Below are 22,260 nucleotides of genomic sequence, written 5' to 3'. Positions count from 1 at the left end.
TTATTTTTCAGCAGGCAGACGTGGAGAGACTGCTCTGAAGCAGAGCGTGGACGCACGCCAAACCAGAACTGAATGCTGCATCAGCAGTGAGCCACACACTGACTAAAACTGAAATGTAGTCCGATTTTAAAGTAGAAACAAAACATAACAAGTTAAAGCAATAAACCCCAGAAAAGAGAGGCGAGAGTTCCAGAACAAGTAAAATATCAGAGTGGCTTGGCGAAGCATTTTGTAACTGGCTTCAATAAGTGGATGTGGGCACCGTCACACTACAAGACTGTTTCAGTATGAATGATGATCTTTGTGGCCAAATTGGGCTTTCATATGGCAACGTCAAAATTCTAACGCAATTTTATTTGTGGCCATTTTCATATTTAATTTACAGGATGAACCAAGCACACACATTCAAGTACGTTCATTTAAACGAGCGTCAGTTTTAGCTGATTAAATTGAGTTTTTCCAAGATGCATTATTTTCTGCAGTGCCTGGATTCATTGTGATCCAGGTGGGGAAGTGCATCAGGGTTATGGTTGGCTCCATCACCGCCGGTGACAAAAAAAATTTAAATCACTGAAAAAATTAAAAAACAAGTGTTTCAATAATAGCAGAACCAGAGTGTGTGAGCACTTTGAAACCACTTCGGTTACTTACATTAGTAGTGATTTATGACTTTTCGAATCGTTGTCGGCTCCTGGTTCACAAAACAAGAAATCTGAGGCTCGGTGACAGCTGATGAAATTCAAAGACGCCTCACACTTTCTTTGGCGAATTCACTGGACAGGATAAGGATCAACTTTGACTTGACACCATCTCGTGGTGATGCTAATAAGGTTAAAGCACCAGACAAATCGCAAACAAGTTGAGCACAATTAACACTGACTGGTCCAGTTAGACGCAAGTCATCTAAGAGAAAACAGTCTGAAAAAGGTTTTCTTAAAGCCACACAAACTTCCCAGAAGCCAATAACTTTTCCTGTGAGGACCACATGAGGAAATTACACATTCTTTTGTTATTATTGAGGATGCTCCAAGTGTCTTTAAACACAGACGAACATATGCAACATGGATGTTGCCTTGTGTGTAATGTTTTCCAGAGTGAGGCGAAACACGGTCCCTGCCACAAAAGAACCACAGACGATCAGTGTGGTCGCTCAGCTTCCCCTGCTGCCCTGGCTTGTACTACAAACTGTGTGCAGGGCCTATCCAGTTTCAAACGCTGCAGACTGGACTGTGCTGTTGCCATAGTGATCGGGCAGGCCTGGTGGGATGGTAAAGAAAGCGTAGAAGAACATTTTGATATTCAAGGGAGTGAAAAAAAATAAATAAAAACGATTAAGTTTAACATGTGAGAGGCTGGTAGCGTCACATCACAGTATTGGTTTCTATCTTGGGAGTAATGGAGGGGTGCCAGTGAGGAGTCACAGTTTGATTTGATTATATTTTGTCTGTTAAACGTCTTGGGTTTTTCCCTTTTAAAATACCAAACTATCACAAATGTATAAACAACATTTCAATCAAACAAGCACAGGTTAAAAACCTCAAAGCAGATAACTTCTCCTTCTTGTTCCATGAGGAACTTTACAAAATACAGAGTTTTACGCATATCTATTAAATATAAAGCCAGATAAAAAAAAAGAAAGAAAAGCAGGCGATTTTGGACTTTTGACGCATTTATTACATATACTGCAGGTATGTGAGACATCAGGTAACAAAGTAATGTCGATGTCAACAAATCCCAAGGACAAACTTTGACTAAAAGATCAAATGACGCTGCTAATGAACATGAGATTAAAAGGGACAAAACAACCCTATTGTTCTAATTTAAGAAATATTGCTTCATATCTTAATATCAATGGAGGCATTTACTTTCACTTGGAATGGCAAATCCTCTCTTTCTGCTTGACTGACTTGCAGCAGAGCTCTGCTGTGATTTTAGTCCCAAGTTGAGCTGTTACCATTCCTGGGGTGTCAAACCCTTTGGCCACTTTTAAAGGGCTACAAAACAAAACAAACCTTTTAAGCACACAGGGCGCCTAAGCAGAGGAAATGCAGCTAAGTGAATGAATGCTAATTATTTCACAAGGATACAATTCAAGTGGATGTGAAGAGTGATTTAAGGGATCATAGCTTCAGCTGTACCATTAATAAAAAAAAATTAAAAAGGAAAAAGCAGTGGTGATGCAAAGTTAGGACATTATGGTCAGGGGGCACGTGTGGCCCTGCCAGTTTCAATATAGCTCCCAGTGGCCAAAAGGTCAGGTGTTCAGTGCAGTGAGGAACCAGTGAAGCATTGAGCTAATTAAAACTATGAGCTCAGCAAACTCTGAAAGTACACATGCACAGTACAGGCTGCCAGGGAGCACCACTGACTTGGTTACTCAAGCTCTCCTTCATCACAGGACTTTACCGACATCCACGGCATCCTCAATGACGAGTGCTACTAGTGAAACAGTGAAAACCTTTTGTAGACATTTAGCAGAACTGCTCAAACATCGACATACTGGTACTTGAACTTTGAAATCACAGTCTACAGCATTCCGGTCAATAAATCAGACAAAAGTGTGAATCCCTTCCAAACTTTCCTTTGAACCTTTCAAATCCTCCTCACGAGCAGATGAAGCGTTCACAGTAAGAAATTAATACCAGCTGCTAGCATGTAGAGGGAAAATGAAATCACTGAACGGTTGGGAGCCGTTTAGCTTCTAACTCTGAGGTGGCACAAATCCTCTTTGACAAAAGACGGGAAACTTACACACAGCATTTCCTTGTGGCTTTTAAAATAAACTCAGATAAATTACAATGTATTACACGTAATTGCCAGTCTTTTTTTTTTAGTAAGTATACTGAAGGCAAGCCACTGCTAACACTCCCGAACTGACATGCTAGTGGGCTAGCTTCTGGGCTAATAATACCGTAACAAACTGCAAACTAAGTCCAAGAGACCCATAAAAGTAATCAATTACAACACGAGAGGCTGAATAAATACGAACTAGGAACTTCCCGCTAAACAAACGGGGCTCTGATTCAGCAAAGTGGCGGCGGGAAAATGCGAAAAATGTCAAATATCCCAAAACTTCCAGGACACACGAAGCGTCGCAGCTGCTGCGGCATGAAAGTTGCAGCACACAACAAAGAACTCTCTGGGAGCGCACTCACCTCACAACGGCTCTCCTGCTCTGCTGTAAGAGCCACGAGCTCGCCTCGTTGCGCTTCTGATTCTGCTGGGGACTTTTTTGGTGATCTGTGGGCACTTCCAGGGCAAAACGGTTTACTTTGACAGAAAAAGGCGGAATGCGAAGTATGAGTTTGGTATGAAATCAACGCGCGGAGGAAAACGCACAGAGGCGTGGCGTCGAAACACACGACACGCAAAAGTTTTGTGGTTCCCGACGCAAACTCCTCCCATGACATCAGACTCCTGATGGGAGACTGGAGGGACAGGGGAAGCACGGCAGCGTGGATTTATTAGTTCTCTTCTAAAAAAAAAAACACTCACTACTTAATACTTTGAAAGTTTTTTTTTTCTTTGAAAGGAAGTACACGAATGCACTGTTAGTTGCCTATTTGCACAATAAGATTGACTCTACCCATTAGTTTAAAAGGGTATGCAATAAACTAGGGAAAGCATCTTAAAATAAATATGAATAATTACATTTAATTTGTGAGTTGGGATTTGGTCTCGATGTGTGATTTGAGTACAATCTCCTCTCACATTTCAAGAAGTATTCAGAAGATCCTGTACTTACAATAACTTGTATATCATCAATAGAAATCTGCTATCACTATTAAAGTGGACATATTGTAATTTGGAAGAAAAATTATTCTCTCTGTGTTTGACAGTACATATTTGGGTGTCTGGTGTCATTTCAGAAAATATATTAGCCCTTTGGTATTTAATCCCAGAGCCACCTTGTCTGCATTTTTCTGTAAGTAATCTAATGTTGGAAGGTCTACTCTAAGGTCTTTGAATGTTTTATTGTTCAGAATACCTGTGGTTTTGCTCCTGTTGAGCCATACTGCAGCGCTTCTTGTCATTTTCTGCCTGGGACACTCATTTTTTGCTCCTGTCACTCTACGGCTCCCGTTTAGTAAAAAAAAAACATAGCCTGTGGGACAGCTGTTCATTTGTTGTTTAAGATATATCAAATTAGGCTGGCATTGTGCAAGTATGTGTTGAAATGATTGACTGAAGAGAAAAAAAAGTCTGGGTTCTTTTGCTCAGTTGTTATTTTTACTTAAGTAAAGAATCTTGATACTTGCAGAAACAAAGCCCTTTAAGAGTTTTACAACACTACTAACACATTGCATTATTAGACATCTCCAGGAAGGGTAGTAATTTAGTAATGTGCAGATAATTCTATATACTTTATATTAGTCTCTGTAATTTGTATTTTGGCTACATTGGTTTGTTGCATGCAGCCTCAAAACAAAAAGGATGGGAATCACTTGCACAGGCACAAAAGTCACTGCAAACAACTGTGAAACAAACAGTGAGATATGTGAAAATGTTATGTTGCACAGACTGAGACTAAATTACAGATAAGACCAAGGAGACATCTGCCCAGGGGCCACAGACAGCCCCAGATATTACAAAATGACCGTTACTCTGTGCTTGTGGAAACTACATCATTCAAACACATCCCAGAACTGACATGATGACCTAACCTTTCCTGGTGGCACGTTAATAAGTGCTATAGAGTCCAGCATAGCTTTAAGACCTCATTTATCTTAGTTTTGGTCTCATCTTTCCTTTTTCCCATTTTTTTTCTTTTTGCTTGATCGCTTTCTTATGTAGCAAGTACTTTTAAATTTAGAAAACTGTAACACAAACTATTGGAGACGGGAAGGATCATGGATACAGAACAAGACACGGTTGCTCCTAATGCAATACAGCCATAGCATAGGTTATTCTTATTATCTTTAGTGTTTTTGGTACCGTCAAGGACCGATCTGTGCTTCCAAGAACAATATCTCTATCAAAAACATGATACAGTAGTCTCTGATTCTCTGGATGAAGAAGTCACTGAAACTAAAAAACCTCTGATCCCCTGGTGACCATTAACATGAGACTTATTTCTTTCTTAACACTTACCAGAATTATTCAGGGTGGTTTGATGCAGAAGGTTGGTGATGACAAAAATCCCAGGAGTGGTTGAGGACAGCCAGGAAGCACAAGAGAAGCGTAATAACCAACGTCTTGGCTGATGTTCTACAGTTTCCCACTGGAGGGCAGCATCAACCCAGTCTCAGGCATTTCAGAGAACTTATTAAAGATACAGAGTCTATGACATTTAATAAAAAAGGGATTTTTTTTCTGACCAGTTGTGTAAGTTTATGAAAGCTGGGTCTGACTCATACGTTCCAGCTGAATTTGTATGAATGACACCGGTACTTGAAACACGATGTTAAAATCTATACCTGGAAGACATAAAAGTGATTAAAATATTTGTGCTCAATATAAAAACTCATTTATACCATTGCATATGAATAGGAGCATAATATACAGTGAAGAACAGAGTTCCTAACCTCAGCTGGAGTTTGCTGGTGTCTTTGACATGTACAAACATGTCCGTATTGCAGCCTGTCTATACAAAGCTCCTTCCCTTCTCAGTGAGGTCTGTGACAGCTGTGAAGTTCAGTTTGTTTTCCTCACAGCGTTCACATATGCTAAAGAGTGACTGAATGAGAAAGAGTGGATGTTAACATTTAAGACCTGCATTAAACCCTGAATGTATTGCGACAATGCAGCTTGGTATGGGGTCTAATTTTTAGATATTGCCCCTCCACTCTTTTAACTGTTGTACTGTTATAATACTCAAGGTATATGAGTTATAAAGCCTAATTTCTTTTAACAATTTCTACTTTTTTGTAACTCACCTTGAACATGTCTGGCTGACAGATTATTTAGGATAATTACATTCACTTCCCGTTAAATTGCTTTTTTTTCTGAATGACTATTTGAGTATTCCTTTTTTCTTTTATCCTTTCCCATTTTGTGTTGACGTCACCGCCATCTCTTGCTTGGTATGATCAAGTTGATAGCTGACACTGTGATGGTTTAGTGACGCAGTTGTAAAACATTGTGATCATGATTTTAGGAAATTCAACATGCACTATAATAAAAAGGCCTAATCTAACATAATGCCTTAAATTTGACCTAATTTCAGTTAAATACTTGAGCATTAATAAACGTGAAACCTATAGTTTTCTAATGTTTGAGCAATTAATGTTATCTGAATAAAATTAATGTAAGGTCTATTGTGCGACACTTCACATTGTATTTACAAATGCTTACCACTAGATGGCGCCTATAATCCTCCTAATAAGTGAACTTGATAAAACGGCAGTTATGGCTACAGCCAATCAATTGTAAGTGTTTCGTTTTAAACCATTAAACAACATTCTTAAGGTACTTTATTTTTTCTGTTGCTGAGATTGAAATACTGTAATATTCGCTGGTTTCAGCTGGTGACCTCAGTGACCTGGTTGCTGATGGCTGTCCTCGTGGGCACTGTGTCAGCCAGTTGAAACAGAGCAAAAGGCGCGTCAGTCCACCTTTTTAACAGCTCGTGTGTGAACTTGTCTCCATAACTTTAACATCAGTATGGATTTTGTTAACTCACTAAAACGCTGAAGTCTAACGCCTCGCAGTCAGATATTTCTAGACAGCACCATGCGCAAAATGTATGGCCTCGTTTTATTTCTCCATTTGGTGTAGCAAAGCGTGTCAACCAGGTGAGCACACCTGTAATTAAGGAATGTGCAATATGCTTGATGAATTTCTGCTGTTTGAACGCTCAGATTTGAAATCTGATTGATGTCTTGTGTTACAATTTTTCTCAGTTTGCACTGCGCAAAAGTCGGTTTACACCAGGTAAGCTTGTGCCAGTATGCCTCAATTTAAACTAGTAAGGAGGGTCACATATTATTATGCACTATAGTCTAAACGGTGAACGAGAGAGATTGAATAAAAAAAATTAAACGTTTTGCATTCAGTAGAAAATAAGTTTTATTTAATGCCTAAATCAAAATGATTTTATTTCGCCTATTAATACTGAAGAAAATGACTGGTCTGTCTTTAATTTACATTATTTGAAAAGTTAGCTCTCCTGAGAATAAGCCGGCATTATTACAGAGTGTCAAACAAGAGTGGCAGAAGTTATTACCATGAGTAAGTACATCAACTTTACAGTCACTTATCATACACCCAGTTAAACTGAGTAAATGAGTAACAGCATGTCAGTCTCTGCTTGACTGTGTTAGGCTACATCTTAAGACAAAGACTATCTAAAGACCACGTGTTTCAAATTAATGCAAATGTTCAATGCTGTAAAACGCCTTGCACTTACTTGAAATATTTTTTTCTACTTAGAGGCAACTAAGTTGACACCAGGAAAATGACAAAGTGACTATGTCCTTGTGTGAACTGGGTGTGAGCACATAAACACACTGTTATCTGATGTAGCTTCCAGAGACAGCTTTGTCAAACTGTACCTGATATCTTGACTTGTTTTATGCACTGCATGATGCTTCCTCTGAAGACAGCTTTAACTGCTGAAGAGCAAACCACTCTCTTCCTGTTTGGCTTAGTCTGACACAAAAATGGAAGCTGTGCTTCTGCAACTTCATTGTACAGTGTAGCTGTGACTATATTTGTCCTCTCTTCCTTCTCGCTTACAAGGGGACAGGAGGGTCGAGAGTTGGATGGCTGCCAAAAGAGGCCAGCCCGCCATGCAGCTGAAACTTTTACAAGCCAAGCAGGAAAAGACAGGGGGAGCAATCGAAGAAGAAAAGGAGGAAAAGAAAAAAAAGTGAGATAGGCATCTGAGCTTCTTTCTCTCCTTTCCCCGGTCTTTGCTCTCTGTGTCTGTCTCTCCCTGTTTTCTTTTCTTTTTCCTTGTTAAAGCCATACTGTATTTGCCCGCCTTTGTTGGCAGGGGGTAAATGTAGGGCTCGAGGACAGGACTGGAGGGGAGTGGATAGGGGAGGGAGGGAGAGGGGGGTGGGGTGGGACTTTGGGTTCAGAGAGTTCAGCTGAGGAGAGAAATAAATTCATAAACAACAAAGGAGACGTGACGTCAGGTTGAGGGGCTGTCCAACCTGCAGGCTGAATCTTAGCCTCCATGGAAGAACTGGATTCTTCACACCACATGTTTGCATGTGTGTACAGTAGGAATGTGTGTTTGTGACCATTGTCCTGTCTTTGAGAAAAGATTTGTGGAGTTTAAACAGAGGAGCTGGGCTATTGTGGTTTGTTTTGTCTCAGCTGTATGTGTTTCAGGACTGGGGGAGCCCTCCAGAAATGTGTGTTGGTGTGCGTTTCGTCAGTTGGAGGATTCAGTGGCTATTACAGCAGCTGCACCAAAGGATAAGCTTTTTCACTGTGTTTTTCACTGAGACAAAAAGGCTTTGCTTTTTGTCTATAACTGATTGTTAGTGAGTTAAAAAAAAAAAGAAAAACAAGAAGTTTTTGTTTGAAATGTAGTAGTTCAAAGTATCCTTGTCTTTTAGAAGCACACCTTGCATTTTCAAAAATGACATTGGCACAGAAGTGAGCTCTGATTGGTTGGCTCATCTTGGGATATCAGCTCAAAACGTTAGTGACTGGCTGTAGAGAGGGTAAGCCATTTATGAACAGATGGGATTCATCTTTTTTCTTCTAATGATTTAGTTCATCCTGAAGCATCAACTTGCTGATCCAAGATTCATGCATTCATGTTCAACTCTCATGTTGGTGTTAGAACACAAGGGGAGACCTGTGAGGGAGGCCAAAGGCTGAAAAAAAGTCACATTCTCTGAAATATCTACTCTCCTTGCTCATTGATTCATTTAGCTGTTCTCCCTCAAACTCCTTTCCACTCGGTAGGACTTACATCCCTTGATAGAAGGACAACAGCTCAAGCAAGTTTTTTTTATTTTCAAGTTTTTCAATCTCTTGACAGTAAAAATCTGGTGAGAAGACAACATGGCAGAAGTCGGAACCTGCTCGTCTCTCCTGCCATATGTGTGTTGCTGTGGGGAAGTATGAGGCGAGTACAAGTCGAGAAGTGTGTTTTGGATGTTTGATGATTAACATGCAAATGTACGCAGTGTTTCAAGCTGCTGTCTCACTGTTTTATGTCACCGTGTCTGCTCATGACAGTTCATGCTTCCTCTCTTTTTCTTGTCTTTCTGTGGCACACTGTCTTTCTTAACTCCTCCTCTCACTATAGCATGTCCCTCCCTTCCTCTTTCTGTGTCTCTGCACCCCCCTCCTCCCCTCCCTTTTCTCTCCTTCCCTCTTGGCAGCGGTGCCAAAGTGGGCAGGCAGACCGAAGCAAGCACAGCACAGGGCAGAGCAGAGGGCGATCCAAAGGCTGCTGAATTGATCATATGTATGTTTGTGTTTTGAACTGTCCTCTGATGATGACTTCGCGGGTTTGACTCAGCTTTGGTTATACGCAACTGCAAGTAATGAAGGCCTAGTGCGGGTGTGATTCGGAGCTCTTCTCTGTGTTTGATATTGTGGTTTGTCTGCGTTTTGTGTGTGTGTTACAGGGCTGTGTGTGAGCAGAAGTCCCTCTGTCACCCTGTGCACGGACAGACGCACTCACGCCAGTAGGAGGGGATTGTGGGAAGGGGGTGTAGTTCTCAGAGGGTGTGCTCTACTCCTCTCGTTTCCCTTCTTCCCGCCATCACGGCCCTCTTCTCCTTCAGTCCTCCAGCCCAGCCCGCCGCACACATACAGCCATCAGGTATTTTTCTCTTTTATCCTGCGACACGTCTATCCCGTCTTATTTACTACCCTATAATCTGTCTTCTGCAGTTCCTCTCGCCCTCTTCTCTGCCCTTCATTATGGTCTTCCTCCTGTAAACGTGCACGCCATCGCTGGTTGCCACGCCGCACTCTGCCTGCCGCCATTTTGGCTCAATGGACATAGCAGGAGAAACTTTTCTAAAGCTGAGAGTGACTCTGTGAGTCCCTGCTGAACATCCTCTCTCTCTTGCTTTCTTTATCTCCTCCTCCTCTCCCCTCTTTGCTCCAGGACAGCAGACTCTGTCACAGTGGTAAACAGTCTCTCTGTACTGAACAGGTGTCTCTTTTGAGACTGGCAAGGGCAAGAGCAGGTCCTATGGTTTACTTTCTGACCCCAGAGGGTCGACTCGGCGAGAGCGCTTTTGTTGAAGCCAGGTCAGTATAAGTTTAGCCATTAGATCAATGTGAATGTGAAAGAGCTGCCCAAACGGGACAAGTGAAACGCTTGTCACGTCTCTTTTCATCCGGAACTGTTGTGATAGGTAATATGAGGCAAATATTTACTTTGGTTCTCATTTTTTTAACACACTGTTTGCACTTTCTGCCACTGTGAAAACTCGGGTAAGTGGGAGTTGCTTCATAGGAAAATGTGTGTTTGTGCAAACCAGTGTTAGGTTTTATCAGTGTGCAATATAGGGGTGTGGCAGTTTGTTAGAAGGTGGAAGTATTTGTCCTGGATCTTTGAGTCATAGGCTACTGTATATGACACACTTTACATTTGAGAAGAAACTCAAGCAGGAACAAAACCCAGATCATTTAAACAATTTGAAAAATCGAAAATTTGGCTGTTTAGTTTCGGTCTTCTGTCGTCATCTGTTTACAATGTTACAGCTGTCGTGTGACAACATTTATCTGATGTTAATTCTTGTCAGTCTCCTAGAAAACAAGCATAAGTTCCATATGCAACTCTATTCATAATTACGGCAACGTGTCAGAAACCAGAATACCATCAAACAAAATATTGATGCTGTGCTAGAATTAGACAAAATAGAAAATTGTATATCAACAAACAGCCGATCCAAATGCACAGCTTACTTTTAGAAATGTATTGGATTGTCTGTATGCACAGTTTGGAGCCTAAATGGGTAGCTTATTGCTTTACTGTATCTTGGTCTAAATAGGGGTTGGTGTTAAGATGGCGCCTACATGCCACGTGTAAACATGAGCAGACCCTTTCAACATACCCTCACAATTCGTGGGTAAGCTACTGCCAGATCCTCTTCATCAGCCTCTGTCATTTCAAAATGCTCATCTTTCAGAATTAAAAGACACTATACTACACAGAGAATATGATCGAGTTTCCATAAGAACCTAATTCTAAAAAAGTGTGACAGTAAAGTAAGGTAAATGTGAAGAAAGAAGCTCAAGAAAAATGGAGAGAACAAGAGTTACTGTTGAGAGAAAGAAAGAGAGGTAGGAGTAGGAGAGCTCTTTTCCCCGCCCCTCTCTTATCCTCAGATGAACTTATCGTGTTGCCTCATAATGTTTCTGAGCTTTTTTTCCTAGAGGCAGTCAGGCTAACTTCCTGCATTCAGCCTCAACATAGTTGATTGGTTGATATCTCGGCTGACCGGCCACAGTTTGCAGCGAGGCAACAGGAAGTTTCTCTTCTCATGCAGGAAGCTGCAGCTGTTTCATCCTGACATACTCTACTTGCACGCATACTGTCTGTAAACATGCACACACGTGTGGACTGTTTTTCAAAAGCAATACCTGGGTTTATATGCTGTTTATGTGTGTCTGTGTGCCGCATGTGTGTGGATTTAGTAAATGCTATAACATGTGGGTGTGTAAAAACACGTCAGTCAAGGCCTCAATTCAAATATTTGAAACCATGGAAACCACACATCTCAATGGCTCATTAGCAAAAGAGAGGATAAGAGTAGAAAAGAGGAGAAAAGATGGAAGTAGATGGAGAGGATGAGGGAAACCACCTATTTTTCTTCATTATGATGTTTGAGAAACCTTTTGGGTAATTGGAGACTCTTCAGAGATGGTGCTGTTCTTCTATTAACTAATATTTCTTACTCTCTTGAGGTCAATTTATATACGAATTGAGTGCATGCATTGCTGATGTTATTACAAAACACTGTAGCATCAGTCTAAATATTGGACTTTTACATGTGTACAATGACTACATGCAAATTCATCTTTTTGAATACAGAGTTTTTACATTTTTATCCAAGGTTTCAATGCACTGAATTTGCTCTGTGACTACTTTATTCTGATGCCAGATGTGAGTCATGCTGCAATGTTTATCGTAGTTATAGTGTATACCAGTTGAACATTTCATTCACTCAATCAGAAGTTGACTGCTAAGGAATGGAGGTATTCCTATTGAATCAATCAATCAGTGGCTTCTTTGATGCACACAGGTGAAGGAACTCTGCTGTGTGGTCACCACCAGTTTGTGCTTGTGTGGAAGCAAATGCATATGGCAGCATATCTCTGTGTAGATGCACTCACGTGAGAATGAACCATGTGAGGGTTCTGCCTGGTTAATGAGGATATATAGAACATCAGAGTGGGCACCATGCCAAGTGAGCTGGAGGAGGCTCAGTGTTCGTGTCCTTCATCCTTTAATGTAGGAATAAGGCATTCCTCAGTGGGTGGGAAGATGAAAAAGCAGGTTTGATGCAGTCACCGTAGCGCTTTGAGGAGGACCAATAAAACCAGGAATAAGTAAAACATCCGTTTGCATCTTTTTAACAGTGGGATTCTGCTGTTTTTTGTGTGGCATACTTCCTTTGCCAATGCCAGCTCCCCCACTGCGCCTCCTCCTCTTTTTTTGCCCACCACCAACACCTCCTTACTCTCTTATTGAAATTCTGCCTGGCACACAGACACTGCCCATTCTTGGCACAAAGCTCAGAGAGAGGGAGAGAGTGGGAAAGAGAGAAAAAACCTGTACCAATCGTCCGGTTCCCCCTCCTCTGTGGTGTCTGTGCCAAGCATTCATCCCGTCTCGCTGACGAAGGGACCAGGCAACCCAATAGGTATTTCCCTGCCTCTGCTTCCTGCGATAATCCACTCCAAATTTGAGAAGTTTTGTTGGCATCTGAATGTGCTGCGTGTGTGTTTCGGGATTTGCTAATTAAATTGTGCTAGCATTGGGTGAGGAATAGATTTAAGGAAACCTATATCCGGATTCCGATAGGATATTTTTCATCTTCATTTTTGAATGGATTTTGATTTGTTTAAGATGCCACAGAAGTTATCGAATTTTCTTCTTTTGGTGTTTTCTTTTGGTGTTTTTAATGTAGGACGTTTGTACAACCTGTGTAATAAATGAGGATTTGGTTTATCAGCTGTTTTAATGGTATTTTGATCTTCATTTTACAATGAAAAGGACAAACAAATACAGGCAAAATGTTTTTACCAATTGTACTTAAAGTATTTTGCCCTTTTAATAGCATTTGACTTTTTGGAAGAATCAGTTTGATCACAACGATGTGCCATTGTTGTTTTGGACACGTTTTCTTTTTAATTTTTCTCAAAAAACAATCAGCTGTGGCTTCATAGTTACATTTAGCAAAGTGTAAAACATCTGTTGAGAACTTACTAACGATGACTAAAGAGCTATAACTTACACAAAATTTGGAAACTTTAGAAGGAAGTGTCATCAAAAGACAGATGAAGATGAAGCAGGAAATTGCCTCCAGAAAAACATATCCTGGTGGGACCCAGCCGAATAGTGTTATCGGAAGGCAGGAAGGAACAAGGTCTATTCTCTTGGCTTACTTATAACGTCAATTTATAGACACGTAGCAATAATTCTTTTTTGTACAGATGCACATGGTCAGATTGACGGGTGAGATTTACTCACTAGGTCACATTTCTTGCTTTTCTTCTCTAAGATCCTCTCAGCTGCCCCTCTGGCTTGGGGAGCATTTATTTTGTGGCTGTTGACAGAGAAAATGATTTGCTCCAGCTGAGCTGCGCATGCCTCTTTTATGTGGCGTAGAAAATGCCCACAGTCTTCAACAACAGCACCCAGCAGAGCTCACATGACTGACCGAGTTTTGCCTCAGCGTTTCCAAAATATTTTAGGGAATGGGAATCCAATTTTCTGCAATTAACCCACAAGCATTTAAGGTCTTAAATCTTCTTTTTTTTTTTTTAAATGCCCATATGTGCCATTAAATCTTGATCAATTTGACCTATGTCCCCAAATACACTGTCATATCACAATTAGTCTGTTTGACTTGTCCTCCAAACACAGCTCCAGTCAGGAGATGTTTCTCAGGGATCAAACAGAGCTCATATATCTGTCACTGGCATGGCGGCAGAGGTGGGCATCATGCCAGCACACCCCCAACCCATTCTGTCTGTCAGTTCTTCAGTAATCAGGCTAGTGGGGTTTACTGCATGCTAACTACAAGCTGGTCTGGCCCAAGTCTCAGGGGTTGTGGCTTTATGCTAATTTATGCAAGTAGTGTACTTTCTAACCCATTCTCTGTGTATCTGAGGCCCAGACCTGGCATTTAGTCTGGCACTCATTAACCCTTCAGTTGCCGGCATGTTAACCTGCTGGCACATTTCAGTCTTTATCTCATGTCTCACACCAGTTTAGTAGTAACTGGCAAGCAGAGGGGATCATCACTTTGTGGACAGTCTTGTTTGTTTAGAGATTGTGATTGTTGTGTGTGACCATGCTTTTCTCTGTCAACTGTCCAGCTGTCTGATCAGAAATGTTACTTTCCCTCTGCTGCAGCACTCGTGATCGAGTGTGTTGTCTGGGTCTGCTGGCTTCGTGTCAGTGCTTGGCACAAGATTGATTCTCCACAACTCGCGATAAAACAGCTGCTCGTTCTTCGTCATCCGGCAGCGGGCTCAGAAAAAAAAGAAGAAGCAATTTGAAAGGTAGACCTTGTAATGTTTTTAAGTCAACCTAAAATGGCCGATGTGCAAGACGCCATTTTGTGTTTCCTTGTTGTGTTTTGGGGGGCAGAATCCCAGCTTTGTATTCAATCAGAGGCAGCTGGTGGAAGCCATATTTGCAGGCATCTGTGTGTGTACCTCCGCCTGAGAAGCAGCAGCCAGCCTACACAGGGATAGCCCACTGGAATGAGCTCAGTTTTTGGCAAAAACGGAAAAGGATTCCTGGCACAGAGTCGAGCAGCTCTTTTTTTTTTTTCCTTTTTCGATCACATGCCAGAGTCTCAGGAAGCCAGTGAGTTGTTTGTTGGGCTTTCACACGTTAGTGCTCTCACTTTCTAGAGTCCGCTCACCATTAAATTATTTGTGTATTATTTATTCAAACGAAACACATTTCTGAAAGACATTCATTCATCTTTGCAACAAACCAGCTCGGTTGATCAGTGGACATGTGAACATTTGCAAAACCACTAAGGGGTTTTCTATTGTTATCAAATTATAAATATTCGTCTAAATCTTGGCATTTGACGACTTTGTCATAAAAAACGAGGGGATTCAGCTGAAGTCGTGATTTTGAAACATTTCTAGGAAACGCTAGAAAGAGAGACAAAGAAGTAGACACAGATAAAACTGAAAATGCTATTTTTCTCTCTACAGGGACTGAATACACATTAGTCAATAATATTGTAGAATTGTACATTTCAGAAATAGAATCCTTATCCAGTGTACCCACGGTACGTATCTTGAAGACAAGTTAATTAAGATAACCCTTTCTGTCTCTTTTTCTGTGTACCCCTGCAGGAAAGTTACCTTTGTGGATCTTTGGTTCTGAAGCAGCATGGATGCTGTCCTTGGGGCTGAGGTAGTAGATTGAATAGTTGTGGGGTTTTGCAACCTCTTTGTCAGATAACTATACAATCTACTGTCTTTCCCAAGGAGATAGCTGACTCAGCTAATCGCCAACTGTCATCTCCAGATGGGCAATCATCCAGTCCAATCAAAAAATACGCTTGCAGCAATTAATCTAACTGCTTTGTGGCAAGCTTCTTCAGATCGTCTTTGCTGGAATGACTAAATTAGGTTTGATTTTCCCTGATAGGTGAACATGTCTGACTTGGGCTCTTTCAGGGTGAGGTAGTAGGTTGTATAGTTTGTTGGGTGGGACTGCACCCTGCTCAGGTGATAACTATACAGTCTATTGCCTTCCCTGAGGAGCTCACTAGACGCTCGTGGATATTCAACACTCTCAGCTAAAGTGTAACATATACTCTCAGATATCATAAAAAGGAGCAGGGACGTACAGTGTGTGCTCTGAAGGATTAGTGTTTGATTGACTGCATCTGTGACCTGCCTTAAAATATGTACATCTCAATAAAATCACACTTGTCTCAAATCAGTTGTCCAAAAATCAATAAATGTCATCTTGAAATTATCTCTCACACACTCACTGCAATCTGATTCAGATTCATTCTTTGAATTTCCAGACTCTTTATTTTATGCAGGGTCGTGGGGGGCTGGAGTGTATCCAGGTCACCAGTCCATCACAGGACCCTGATTCTGATTGAGCAGGAGCGATTGTGTTTCTTAGTGTATGACACCATCTAGTGGAGCTTTAGGAAATTGCATTGACTGAGATAAAATTTGCATTTATCAGAGAGGATATAGCATGCCATAGGGGATTTTGTGTGTGAATCAATTACTAATTTCAATTACAAATACAATTACAATAGACTTTATGACTTCAAACAGTCTATGTACTTAGCTGTAATAAATCATGAAATGTTAATTGGAAACACCGATAGACCTATTTTCCTAAGAAAGGACCAAACTTCTCAGTAATACAATACAAACCTTGGACACACTCTGTTTTTCCTTGCTTTTATCCACACATCTGTGTTTGGATTAGTTGCCTGTTATTGATCTTTGAACTTGCTTGTCTTTCTGGCAACAGTTCAGCCACAGAAGGAGCCGCTTCCATATTTGACCGTAGGCCTGCTGGATCTTTGGGATGCGATAAGCATAGACCACAGGGTTGACTGCGGAGTTGGCATGAGATAGGAGTATACCTGGATAAAAGAGATTTGTTACTGTCATATTTCACAACAAATGCTGTTATACATTGTGATCAAAAGCACATGATAATTCAAAGCATCTGATGCAACTAAACAAATCTTCTAATTAACTGTTGGCTGTGTAAGGAGGAAAAGTGCTGTGACCTGCCTGCATAGAGTGTTCCCTGCGTCACCGCTTGAGGACCCTGGAACAGGAGAAGACAGTTCATCAGGTGCAGAGGAATCCAGCAGCATGCAAACAGAACAAGAACCAGAGCCAAGGAGCAGGCCAGCCTCTTCTCCCTGAGCAGAGAGGCCCGTGCTTGAGGGCAGCTTTTCATCAGATGTCTCTGCAGGCTCCAGAAGATTCTGGCATAAAGGAAGGTCATTACCAGCAGAGGGGCCATGACACATCCAAGAAAGTTAAAGTAGACCATGAAGGGAAGGGAGACAACTGAGAGGAAAGTACAAGGTGGAGAAACGAAGGTACTGGAAGATGAATTAGTGGTATTAGAGGTTAGAGAGGGGTAGTTGTGCCACCCAAACAAAGGTGTGAAACCAAGAAGAGAGGAAAGTATCCAGCACACAGACACGGCTAACCATGTTCGCCTCTGTGTGGCCAGGGCTTTGTATCTGAAAGTGAGGGATAGAGGATGAATGGGAGGAGATTATTTCCAAAAAATAACATGTCAGAACATGCAGTGGTTCTGTGTTTCAATAGTCAGATCTCACCTGAGAGGCATTTGCAGCCGTAGATATCGATCCACAGCGATAGCCAGCAGTGACAGCACAGATGCCTGCGTCAGCACGAGCACAACACAGCTGAGAAACAGGCACAGCTCAGGGATCAGACTCACCCAGCCATCCAACAACACAGCTAGAGGGACAGCAGCCACACCCACTAAGAAGTCAGCCACCGCCAAGGAAACAAGGAAGCAGAAAGTTGGCTCCCGAAGGGAATCCCGGATACCGACACACACTGCGCACACCACCAAGATGTTTCCAAGGCAGCATGCCATAGCAATTAGGACTTCTAGCACAGTGTAGGCCCCCCAACTCCATCCTGGCATCACTGCAGATAGAGGGCATGGACGACAGAGAAGATGTTCAGTTTGATTGAGCAAGTTTCCTTGAAATTAGTGCACAGGTGTGATGATTTTCAAATAAACAAATCTTAATCCTTACTTGTTTGAACAGTCTGTTGCAGTTTCTTGGCTTCAAATGACTATAAAAGCAATGAGCAGATACTTTTTATACGCCAACACGCATGCGCCTCTACGTGCACACAACAACAATAGACAGGCACTCCATGGAGACACCATCTGTATTCCATCAGTAAGTAAAAATCCTCCTCAAATTGATAAATCTGCCACAGGAGCTTTAGAGGAGGAGATGTCTAAATGAGCCAAAACAACGTGTGTTTTTCTCAATTCCACAATGTAAAAGTACTCACATATGAATAATAGTCTTTATAAACTCTTATAATCAGGTGAATTCTCTGTTTTACATAAATAAAGCAGTCAGACAGACCTATGAGCTATATAACTATGTCACTGGGCGAGAGGCAAGGTAAGCCTTGGATACGTCAACAGTCCATTACAGGCCCCTGATTTAACTGAATGATTTAACTGAATTCAGTTGATGAAAAAGTGTGTCTTGGATCTACTCGTATCTTAAAGTTCTCATACAACAAAATAATATGAAATGTCTGATATGGGAATCAAACATATTACTTGTTACTGAAAATACATGAATGTATTTCAAAAGCAAGTTTACAACAGTTAGAAAAAGCTCTAAAAATGTACACAGCACGATATTCAAATGTGTGTTGATAATAATGCAGTGTGCCTCTGTGTCGTTTAGTGTACAGCATATACACTCTTTAGGACCCAACTATTTTGCTAGGAAAATTAGGTCACTATGGTTTGGAAACTTACATAAAAGTTGTACTCAGCTTCTCACCTATGTTCAGTGTGTGTGTGTGTGTGTGTGTACTCTGTTCTGGTTGGGAGGGGGATGTTCTGAATGTTACTGATTAACAGGCCTGTTTGCAATGGCGGTTTATTAATTATAGGTACTTTGCATACAATTTTGGGTATGGTCGCATGTATGTGTGTCTATATACTTTGGTTTGCTTCAAGCACATTTGTTTTTATTTGGATGAAATGCACTACACAGTGGGTCTTTGTTCATGTATACAGACAGGGAGATGTCTAGCTATAGAAAGACAAATAGTCAGGTGTTTTGAAAATACATTTTTTTATTTGTTTTATCTTAAAAAAGATATTTTAACATAAACAGATCAAGTTTGCACATCCTAATTTTGCTTAGATGTCTATTAAATGATCTCGTACTCTATCTGCTGAATTTCTGCAACACAGGATCACTAAAAGAAAAAAAACACAACTTTTACTGTGAGAAAGATTTAAGTTCTACTTATAAAGTAGATATAATGTGACAACCTTTTTGATTTACTTGACTGAATGCCAGCTGACTTCTAACACACGGCCTGCCCCAGGGTTTGCATCTTTGTTTCAATTTCATAATTCACTCTTCATTCCAACTCCAGCATTGTTCTTCATTTACAAAAAGCTTAAGACCAACTGTGTTTAATGCTCTGGCTTTTTGAATACTCAGTATTCATTTGGTCTTCAAAATGCCTCAGAATTAGAATCGGCAGAAAGGACATCAACTGTCAGCTCTTTCGTTCATTCCATTTCTATGCTTTTGTCCACTCTCATCCATACTGTCTACACTGTATTAGAATCTCCTTGTAGACCTCTCAGCGTCTTCTCATCAAATCGGTAGGTGAGCTTCCTTTTCACCTTGTGAATCTCACCGGTTCTGGAATAATTTCTCAGCGCTCGTGCCATCTTCTGGTACGTCATGGTCTTGCGATTCCCCTTTCGCCGGCCCCACAGCTGCGCCAGGCTCTCCTTGTTTTGGGAGGAGAACTGAAAGGTGCCAGAGGAGGACTGGACCCACCAGATACAGCTTCGCATCGATGGCGTCTGAAGCATCTCAAACAGGAACTGGAACAGACGCTCCTTCCTCTTTACTGTGGAGGAGGAAGTGGATGTAGGAACAAATATGATGTGACAGTGTCTCATATGTGTGTTTGTGAACAGACATGCTGACAAAGAAGATTATTTTTGCTTTTTTATTACTTTAGAGCTGTCAAAAAATTTTATGTTCAGTTGCCCATGTGATGATGTGTGTCTCTAAGTGCGCATGTATTTGTTTATCACTATACCTGACAACGGTGCAAGGGGCAAGGAGTTTCTGTCCCTCCTGTCCCCTCTGTCAGATGGGGGAGATGGTGAATCTTGGTAATCGTGGTACTGAGAACTGCTTGACTGGGAATCTGAGTCAGTGTATGCAGGTGCCTCATAGGAGTAGGCAACGTGTTCCTGAAGCAAACAAAAATAAAAACATATACATAATTATGTGTAACCATCCCCATGTATCATAAACTAAAATTAACAGCTTGATGGTTCTAAAATCCATTCTTAGAATGATCAAGTTTGTAACTTGGTGAGATTTTTCAATATTAGTAATGGATAAGAGAGTTAAATTCAAAATTACTTGGTGATTAAGGTACTTGAACTCACCCACTGGTTGTCATGGCAATTAGACCAGACTAGATGTGGGACTGGTTCTTTGTATTCCTCATTTGGAGTGTGAGAACCATAGTGCCACTCATACGCATGTTGACCTGACCAACTATTCTCTGCGGAGACAGACACAAGATCCGGTCAGTCAGAAAGTATGAAAGTACCCGCTAATATTCCACAAAGAGACAGCCATTGTCATTAATATGCAAACCTATAATCCTGGCCTCCGTGTGGGGGTGTGTGGGCATTTGTTGCCCCGTGGTAGTCATAGATGATGCAGGTATGTGAGCAGGCTGGACATCAAGTGAATGCTCTTGTAGGTACTCCTCAATGACTTCCAGATCCACCTCAGGGCAGGAGGAGGGAGCCGCTCCGCTCCAGGCCCCTCGGCCTCCACTTAGCTTGATCTCAGTCACATACGCCATCTGACAGACACAGAGTAGGACTGCAGCCTTCAAACATCAGACACACTCAAGTTTTTTCCTCCTTTGTTTGGAAAAACATTTTGAGTGGCATGTGCCATCCATCATGTCAGCCATAACCTGAGGTGATATGAGTTTCATTTGTAAGATTTGTCAATTTTGAATGAGATTTTCTTTTCAATTTATTTTCTCCATGTTCAAGATGTTACTAAAGGACAGAGATCACGATATGATTATTCAAAATAATAGCTTGAATTAGTAAAAACTCCAAAATGACAAACATCAGTTTAACTTATATTAAATCAAATCGGAAGCGTGCTGTGTGCTGCAAAGAGCCAGGAAGAGCCAGGAAACAACACTGTGGTCATTTGTGTTTTAGTTTGACTGTCAAATTCATGTTACTGTTTGTGTTTGCATCTGCATAGATAACATTCAGGTAACACTGATGTTGGGCTTGGCTCCTATTCCCACAAGTAACAGTCTATGTATCCACAGACATGTTAGAGCCATATGAACCAACCAACTCGGACTCTGAGAACCTCAGGGAAGGGTCTCCTGCAGGTGCCCAGAGTCAGAACTAAAGAAGGTGAGGCTGTGTTTCAGGTTTATGCTCCTAAAATCTGGAACAGTTTTCCAGAAGATGTGAGACAGGCCTCAGCTCTGACAATGTTTAAATCCAGGCTGAAAACAGTTCTATTTAGCTGTGCATGTGACAACTGAAGGTATTTTATCTGCACTCTGACTTAATTGATTAATAATTATTTTTTGGTTTTTGGAATGATTTTATTTGCCTTCTTGGGATTTTATGTAGCTGTAAAGCACTTTGAATTTCCTTGTGTACGAACTGTGCTCTACAAATAAACTTGCCTTGCCTTGCTTGGCCTGGCCTGGCCTTGTCTTGCCACAGTGTTCACATCAAGTCAACAGTAGATGATTTTAGACAGACTCCAGCAGCTGGCAATTATATGTTATTTAAGAAATTATTATATGTTAGATAAGAAATTACCAGAAAGTAATATCAAACTCACCGTCTCCAGTCCCGTCAACATACTTTAAGGACAATCTAGAAAGAGAAAACAACCTCATCAGACACCAGAATCAAAGTTCAAAACTTAAAACAGAGAAGTGAAAGTCAATGTCTCTCACACATACTTCTTGAATTATTCAGAAATATGACAGCACAAGACTAAATAAATCTCACGAAATGAGCACAACAAAGATGCCTGTACCTTAAGTCAAAAGTACACCCGTATGTCTGGTATAGTGAAGTAATATCCTCAGGCAGTGGATGGTGGTGAAAGGACAATGTGAATGCTCACCTGTATGATGCCGCACCACCTGGTTGTCATCTGTCTTATAGTATTTGCACTCATGCCCTCCTTCCCCCTCTCATTGGTCAATGAGTGTTCAAGTGGGAGCGGTTTGCAAAAAAAACAGGGTAATTCTGGCTATCTGCTGATCTAATTATATATTTTGTTCACATCAACCTTATTTAAAGGG

General features: G+C 41.1%; 3 protein-coding genes and 1 long non-coding RNA gene across 4 annotated transcripts in view; 2 read left to right on the top strand and 2 right to left on the bottom strand.

The window, feature by feature from the left end:
- Nucleotides 1-3,742, top strand: part of csrp1a (cysteine and glycine-rich protein 1a) — a 71,964-nt gene extending 68,222 nt beyond the window's left edge. The window contains exon 7 of the mRNA XM_072367292.1: nucleotides 3,733-3,742. The gene's annotated coding sequence lies outside the window, so the exon portion shown is untranslated. The remainder of the gene's footprint in view (nucleotides 1-3,732) is intronic.
- Nucleotides 3,743-9,200: 5,458 nt separating this feature from the next.
- LOC140272058 (uncharacterized) lies at nucleotides 9,201-16,105 on the top strand. The gene is made up of 3 exons (XR_011907880.1): nucleotides 9,201-9,373; nucleotides 9,537-9,733; nucleotides 15,475-16,105. It is a non-coding gene; the product is annotated as an uncharacterized lncRNA (long non-coding RNA).
- A 425-nt stretch (nucleotides 16,106-16,530) lies between these two features.
- LOC140272057 (adenosine receptor A3) lies at nucleotides 16,531-17,794 on the bottom strand. The gene is made up of 3 exons (XM_072367378.1): nucleotides 17,457-17,794; nucleotides 16,894-17,357; nucleotides 16,531-16,739 (listed from the first exon to the last, which is right to left on the bottom strand). The coding sequence occupies exons 1-3, from the start codon at nucleotides 17,792-17,794 to the stop codon at nucleotides 16,576-16,578; spliced, it is 966 nt and encodes a 321-aa protein (XP_072223479.1). The 3' UTR covers nucleotides 16,531-16,575.
- A 1,219-nt stretch (nucleotides 17,795-19,013) lies between these two features.
- LOC140271656 (uncharacterized) lies at nucleotides 19,014-22,039 on the bottom strand. Its single transcript, XM_072366938.1, has 6 exons — nucleotides 22,006-22,039; nucleotides 21,789-21,841; nucleotides 20,550-20,763; nucleotides 20,336-20,454; nucleotides 19,978-20,134; nucleotides 19,014-19,782 (listed from the first exon to the last, which is right to left on the bottom strand). The coding sequence occupies exons 2-6, from the start codon at nucleotides 21,807-21,809 to the stop codon at nucleotides 19,475-19,477; spliced, it is 819 nt and encodes a 272-aa protein (XP_072223039.1). The 5' UTR covers nucleotides 21,810-21,841; nucleotides 22,006-22,039; the 3' UTR covers nucleotides 19,014-19,474.
- Nucleotides 22,040-22,260: the final 221 nt, after the last annotated feature.

Source organism: Leuresthes tenuis, unplaced genomic scaffold, assembly GCF_036924035.1.
Source record: "Leuresthes tenuis unplaced genomic scaffold, fLeuTen1.0.hap1 SCAF_16, whole genome shotgun sequence".
NCBI classification, from domain to species: Eukaryota; Metazoa; Chordata; class Actinopteri; order Atheriniformes; family Atherinopsidae; genus Leuresthes; species Leuresthes tenuis.
Note: the sequence above shows the minus strand (reverse complement) of the source record. Positions and strands in the feature narration are given on the sequence as shown.